This window comes from Plasmodium sp. gorilla clade G2 (genome assembly GCF_900097015.1).
Source record: "Plasmodium sp. gorilla clade G2 genome assembly, chromosome: 9".
Lineage (NCBI taxonomy): Eukaryota > Apicomplexa > Aconoidasida > Haemosporida > Plasmodiidae > Plasmodium > Plasmodium adleri (nom. inval.).
In genome coordinates this window covers 607,356-615,000 of record NC_041701.1, presented here as the reverse complement: position 1 = coordinate 615,000, position 7,645 = coordinate 607,356, and the positions used below count along the sequence as shown (strand labels likewise).

General features: G+C 17.1%; 3 protein-coding genes across 3 annotated transcripts in view; 1 reads left to right on the top strand and 2 right to left on the bottom strand.

Annotated features, from left to right (window-relative positions):
* PADL01_0915400 (conserved Plasmodium protein, unknown function) overlaps window positions 1-649 on the top strand; it is a gene marked incomplete at both ends in the record, with an annotated part of 1,675 nt that extends 1,026 nt beyond the window's left edge. Inside the window, 3 exons of the mRNA XM_028681830.1 lie at window positions 1-36; window positions 237-364; window positions 507-649. The exon at window positions 1-36 is cut by the window's left edge and continues 54 nt beyond it. Of these exons, the coding sequence (XP_028538168.1) occupies window positions 1-36; window positions 237-364; window positions 507-649 (307 nt within the window). The remainder of the gene's footprint in view (window positions 37-236; window positions 365-506) is intronic.
* A 592-nt stretch (window positions 650-1,241) lies between these two features.
* On the bottom strand, window positions 1,242-4,953 carry PADL01_0915300 (conserved Plasmodium protein, unknown function; the record flags this gene model as incomplete). The annotated part of the gene is made up of 2 exons (XM_028681829.1): window positions 1,242-4,493; window positions 4,780-4,953. 2 exons carry the CDS (start codon window positions 4,951-4,953, stop codon window positions 1,242-1,244), a joined length of 3,426 nt encoding a protein of 1,141 aa, XP_028538167.1.
* Window positions 4,954-5,678: 725 nt separating this feature from the next.
* PADL01_0915200 (thioredoxin 3) lies at window positions 5,679-6,748 on the bottom strand (the record flags this gene model as incomplete). Its single annotated transcript, XM_028681828.1, has 5 exons — window positions 5,679-5,747; window positions 5,857-6,000; window positions 6,102-6,242; window positions 6,421-6,476; window positions 6,616-6,748. The coding sequence occupies 5 exons, from the start codon at window positions 6,746-6,748 to the stop codon at window positions 5,679-5,681; spliced, it is 543 nt and encodes a 180-aa protein (XP_028538166.1).
* Between the last annotated feature and the right edge of the window lie 897 nt (window positions 6,749-7,645).

Here is a 7,645-nt window from a genome sequence, read left to right as displayed (position 1 = left end):
ATTTACACATTTTATTATTGTAATATTTTTAAAAAGGTAATCCCTTAAAAAAAAAAAAAAAAAAAATAGCGTACATACATACATACATATATATATATATACATACATACATACATACATACATATATATATATATATATATATATATATATATATATATATATATATATATATATATTTATTTATATGTTTGTGTAATTTTTTTTTTTTTTTTTTTTTTTTTTTTTCAACTTTAGAGATAAAACAATTCTGAAATGTGTTTGTGAATTGGAGCTTTTACCTTGGGATGAAAAACGAAAATTACCAGTTCATTATGCAGAATTCAATGATACATTGATTAGTCCTAACGAAATAACAAATTATCGTAATTAAAAATTATGAAATAATATATATAACTATAATTATATATACATATATATATATATATATATATATATATATATATTTGTTTATTTATTTATTTATTTATTTATTTTTTCAACTTATTGCATTTACCTTCTGAACAGTTCAGGGATTATTTCAGCAAGAAAACATTAACGAGGAACAACTTAAAAACTTTTTTGGGACAGATAATTATGAACAAATATATTATGTCATTTTGAATAATTTAAAAAATCAAAAACAAATGATGAATACTACACCTATGTAATATTATTTTAAAAAAAAGAAAAAGATATTTTTAATAAAATTAACATTTTTCCTTTTAAAAAAAAAAAAAAAAAAAAAAAAAAAAAAAAAAAAATTCACCATAAAATATATGCATATATATATATATATATATATATATATATATATATATATATATATATATATGTGTCTTATTCAAAATGTATTTTATTATTGATTTATTATTTAATTTATTATAACACAATTTTTTATGTTTAATACCATATTTATTTTATTTTATTTTTAAATGTAAAACATTTTTATAATCCTGATATTTTTTTAATTAGAAAAAAAAAAAAAATTTAATATGTCTTATATAAATAAATGTTATTTGATATGTATATATATGACATTTATGTGTTATCAATAATTTATATATTGAAAAAATAAAAAAAAAAAATAATAAAATAAATAACTTTTTTAATTTAAAAATAAAAAAACAAATATGATGTTGCACAATTAAAATGTATATATATATATATATATATATATATATATATATCTTCATATATATAAACATTTTAACAAAGTTGTATTCCCACTTTTGTATGATAATTTTTTTTTTTTTTTTCAGTTTATATTTTAGAAAAATCTATACATAAATATTTTACAATATTATTATGAGACATGTAAGGAAAATGATCCTTCTGATAAGACATGAATGTTTTATAAGGTGTATTAATTTTTATGTGATATACATTTTTCTGTTTATATGATACAATATCATCTATATATAATTTAAAGTTTTCTAGATTAACAAATGGTAACCTATAATTTTGTAATATATTATCTACATCTATAGTATTATTTCCTGCTTGTTCTTTTAATTCAGATAAAATAACAGGTTGTTTGAAATAAAAAGAGATAAAACTTTTTTTCTTCCATTTCTTTAATATGTAATTTGTATATTCATTGAAATAATGATTTTTCATTTTATCATTAGTATAAATATAAATAGGTTTTTGAACACTATTCATATCTGTAACACATTTGATATATATATTACTATAATGAAATGTATTATTATTATTATTCTTCATATTATTATTATTTTTTTCCTTGTCATTGTTATTTTTATGATCTATAGATTCAGTTATATCCTTTAAGGATTTCTTATTTTTAATTAATATATTATCATTATTTTGTAATGTATTTATTTTTTTCTTTACTAAATCTTTATTTTTCTCATTGATTTGTTGTTCATTTATCTTTTCTTTATCATCTTCATTAGGTTTTATCAGTTTATGTTCTGCATTTTCAATATCATACATATATGTATCCATAAAAATATTATTATTATATTTAATAATATCTTTATCTAAAAATTTTATACTATTTTTATATTGTTCAAATAATTTTACATTAGCATTATTTTTTTTTATTTTATCATTATAATATTGTTCATTCATAGATATATATTTATTTTCTCGATTCATATTTTCTTCACTAACCAAAACCATAATATCACTATTTTTATCATAGATTATATTATTGTGTACATATAATACCTCTCTGTTATTATAAACTAAATTATTATCAATAATATTATAATTATCAATGATAATATTATGATTTAAGGTTTCATATTTATTAAAATGTTTAGATAATTCATCTATATAATAATATATATTAAAGAAATTATTACTTTTTGCTAGACTTCCTAATATATAATAATAATCATCATACATATTATAATTACATATATATAAACATTTTTCTTTTTCCCATTTCTTTATTATATCAACATCAGTACTATCTAATCTATTAAATATTCTTTTTATATAAGATAGAGCATCATTTGAATTGTTATATGATTCATTTTTTTGTGAATTATTTGTATCATTTATATTATTAGACATATGACCATTATTAAAATTGGAAATATCATTTTCTCTTCTTGTTATATATCTAGGCTCTGAAAAGAATGGACTGGTCTTTTTTATTTTTATAGTTTTATTTGGTATAAATATATGTGAATTCTTTTTTCCTTTTAAATTTGTATCATTGCATGAATCTTCTTCATTTTCATTTTTATCATTTGATTCGAATTCATTATGTGTGCCTTCTTTTGAATGTAGATATTTTAAAGAATTTTTATAATGATAAATTTTTGGAAGTATAATTAGAGGTTTCTCATTATTTTTCTTTTTTATAATTTCTTTTAATATTTCTATTTGTAAAAAGCTAAACCTTCCATTTTCTACATTCTGTTTATTATATCCTATATTTGCTCCATCTAATAGACATGTATAATTACCTTTATCAAACAATTTATTCATTTCATTCATATTGGATGAATGGTTTTTTTCGTTTACACTTTTTTGTTCTTGATTTTGTAGTAAATTTGGATTTTTTTGTTCATTTATTTGATTGTTTATATTATTATCATTTTTTTCATCTTGTCCATTTTGTTCATTTTTCTCATTTTGCTCATTTTTTTGATTATTCCGTCCACTTTTTTCTGTTTCATCCTTTTTTTCCTTATCCCCTTCGACATTATCTATTGGACCATTGAGAATTGAAAAGAAATGTTTAATTTTTAAAATTTCTTTATTATTAAATTGATGAGTTATCATTATTATATTAATAATTACAATTATTATATGTTTTAAGGACAGAAAATATGTATTAATATTTTCATCACAATTTTTACAGTTATAAGTATTCTTTACATTTTCAGTTAATTTAATAAATGGTAACCTCTTTGTTATTTTATTAACATTGTAATATATACTTCTTCTCTCTTCTTCATCTAATGTTTCTTCATATTTTTTTATATTTATATTCATGGATTCATAATTCATTTTGTATAAATCTAAAATTTGTCTTAATTGTTCTATTAATATATCTTTTAAAATAAAAAGTTTTTTATTTTTATTTGTATTTTTTTGTTTATGCATATTGTCCATTTGTTCTTCATTATTAACATTTGTAAAAATGCTTCCATTGGTTGCATTTCTTCCATATTTATCTTTTAGTTTTTCATTATTCCTTTGATGGGTATCATTTATAGATTCATTTTCTTCCTTATCATTTGACATAAAATTTTCTTGAGTTCTAATTTTTCTTATAATATATTGTATATTTTCATATACATAATAAATAAGCTTTAATAAATATACCAGTTTAATTTTTATTTTATTATCATTCATATGTTTGAAAATATCTATAAGTAAATAGTTGTGTAATATATATTTTTGATCTTCTTCTTCCAATGTAATATCATATTTATTTAACATATTTTGGTATTTATCAAAATTATTGTAATCTATATTTTTTATTAAATTATTTCTTTCATTATTATTTATATCCATGTGTATATTGTTATGTGTATGATTAATTTCTCTACCACTTATAAGACTGTCTTTTGTATATTTATCATTCAAATGGTAATCCATTCTTTGACTTGCATAATTTTTTTCAAAGGATAAGTCTAATATATGTACTAATATATATTTATAAAACCTTTCCCTTATAGTGATATTCTTTTCTATCATTTTATTTATAGTTAGAATATATTCATATATGTAATTATTCGATATATAATAATTACATATGGCAAGATATGAATTTTCTTGCATTTCAATATTATGAGTTTTCATCTTCTCTATAACCTTTATCATATTATTAATATCATTAAATCGTCCACATAAATTTAACACATTTCCACAAATCGTACTCATCTTTTTTGATAATTTTTTATCATCAGGTGCTGCTATGAAAAGTTCATCCAAATTAGCTAAAGCCTTTGAAACATTTTGTTCCTTTATGCTGTTTCCAATTTCTAAAAGAGTCTTCCCATTATCTCGAATTCTGTACTTCGGTGCCTACACATAAAAATAAAAATAAAAATAACAGAATGTAAATATTTATTTGGTTAACTAGCCAAAATGTGATAATTAGCCAACATTTGAGGGAATATAAATAAATAAATAAAAAAAAAAAAAAAAAAAAAAAATCACACTTAGCTAGCTAAAAGTATATATATATATATATATATATATATATGAACAGTATGTTAAAATATATGTACCATTATACATTCATATATACATATATATATATTTATGTGTATCTTTTTATATTTCCTTTTTTGTTGTTTTTCTTTCTTACGTTATCATTTTTTCCTAATGAATTTAAAACAAAAGATCTTTTATTAATACAGAAAGAATAAACCAAAGGAAATGACCATTGGTCATAGAACATAAGTATTAATATTAAGAATATATATACTGCTTTCTTTAATCCATTTTTATCCTTTTTTGTTAAAAGCATTTTATTACCCATACGTCATTCTTTTTACAATTATGCAAAAAAAAAAAAAAAAAAAAAAAAACAGAAAAAATAAGAAATAATAAACATAATTATACTACAAATATTCCCCATATATTATAAGGGGAAAACACAATATAAAATAACAAAAATTTTATAATATAATATATATAAACATTTGTAGAAAGGATTATCTATTTTATTTACATTTTATAATTCAAAAAAAAAGAAAAACTGTTATTTAATTTGAATTTTTTTTAAATTTATAAACAAAAAAAAAAATAAAATAAAAAATAAATTATTATATATATATACATATATACATATATATTATATTACATATTCATATATTACACCTTTGAATGAAATGTAAATAATAAATCAAACTATGGAAGAATTAAAAAAAAAAAAAAAAAAAAAAAATTTCCAAAAATGTTGCAATTTAATATAAGGAATATTATATAATAAAAAATACATATTTATTTTTAATATATTTAAAATTTTTCATAAAGGTGACACAAAAAGAAAGAAAAAGAACTCATATAATATAATGGATAATATATATATAAGTCATTTGAAATGAACATCAATATATATATAAACATAATTAAGTATTACATAAATTTTGTTTAATTATAAATAGATGAGTAAATTTACAAAAAAAAAAAAAAGAAAATTAAAAAAAATAATAATAATATTATACATTAATATATATATATATATATATATATATTGCATATTCATTTTGCTTTTTCTAAACAGTACTTCTGAAATGCCTTTTCTATATCATTTTGATTAGCTCCTTCAACCTATATATTAAAAAAAAAAAAAAAAAAAGGAATTATTAAATATATATTTATTATATATATGTTATTTTCTTCTTTCATATAATGAGAAATATTTATAGGAAATAATTACTGTATGAACTAAGATCCATTCATTATTCAAATTAAAATAAAATTCAAATGTTGGTAATGCTTTAATGTTATGTTCATTATTTAATTTTGGGTGTATATCAACATCAATATCAACCAATGTTACAAAATAATAATTCAATTGATTCTGAAAAAAATAAAATAATTATCATATATAGATGGAAATTATAAAAATGTAAAATATATATATATATAATTTAATTTATTCAATATTATATTTATTATTACCTTAAAATACTCCTTGATTTTATTACATGGCTTACACCATACGGCACCAAATTTTATGACTATGGAAGAATTTTGGGTTGATGAAAATACATGGTTTAAACTTTCTGTGTTTTTTAATTCGATATAAGTACTTTGTTCAAGCTTTATAAGGATAAAAGAAAAAAAAAATATATATATATTTATATTAATATGTATCATGTTTATGATTTCATAACAATTCATTTTTTTGATCGTATATATACAGAACAATTTTACGTTTGCTCTTTAAAAGATAATATTTTACAATCATTTAATATTTATTTTTATTTAAATGAAGTACCTGCTTATTTTTCCTTTTTGCTTCTAAGATATTTCCAATTTGATTGTCTATTTCTTCTATAAATAAGAATATTAAAAAAAGCAAAAATAAAAAAAAAAAATTGTTGTAAAAAAGTTAAAGGATATATCAAATAATATAATATAAATATATATATTATACATATGACATTTTTTAAAAAATGGATTAATTTTTTACCTTTATTTGTACTTTTAAAGAAGAATGGAAATATTTTTTTTATATGAGATGAAAAATAATTTATAATTAATAAAATTATAACTCCTATATGGAAAAGTGAAAAACATACGGATCCGATACAAATAAGAGCCATATTATTATTATTATTATTTATTTATTTACTTTATTTTATTTATTATTATTATTTTTTTTAAATGATCAACATTTATATTTAATTTTTAAAATGAAATAAAATATATATATAAATATATATATATTATAAAGAGTAAATTAATATTTATAAAAGTATAGCATTTAAATTCTTTATTACGTAAAATATATTTTAATTTATATCAAAGATATACATATATATATATTTTTTTTTTTATTTAAAAATATTAATGCATATATACAAAATATATTCATATAAAAAAAATACTGTCAAAAGGTGAATGGGGGAAAATAATAAAAGGATCCAATTTTTTTTTATAAATAAGAATTATTTTTTTTTTTCCTTTTAAAAAAAAACTAAATAACATGGTTTATATATAACGTGATTTATCTTTTTTATTATAATATTTATTTTATGTTTTTATAAACGAAATATAAATAAATATATCTAATATTAAAGGATTAACATGTTAAATATATTCTTGATTTTTATAATAAAAAGAGAAATACAATATGAATTTTTTTATAGTGATAGAAAATATATTAATATAAGACCTTATTAAAAAATTTCTTATAATTTTCATTTTAATAATTTTTATAATATATTTTTTATTTTTATAAATGGACACAATTATATGGTCTACATGTTATATTACATTATTATATAATATTCTGTTATTTTTAAAAATTAATAACAAAAATATATATATATATATATATATATATATATATATATATATATTTACCTATAAATAAAAAAGTAAATATATCTGATATAATATTTTTCTGACTATATAAATATTTATTCATTTATTTATCCATATATTGATTATTCTTTAAAATGGTTTCCTATATTTTAAAATATTATAACATAAAATAT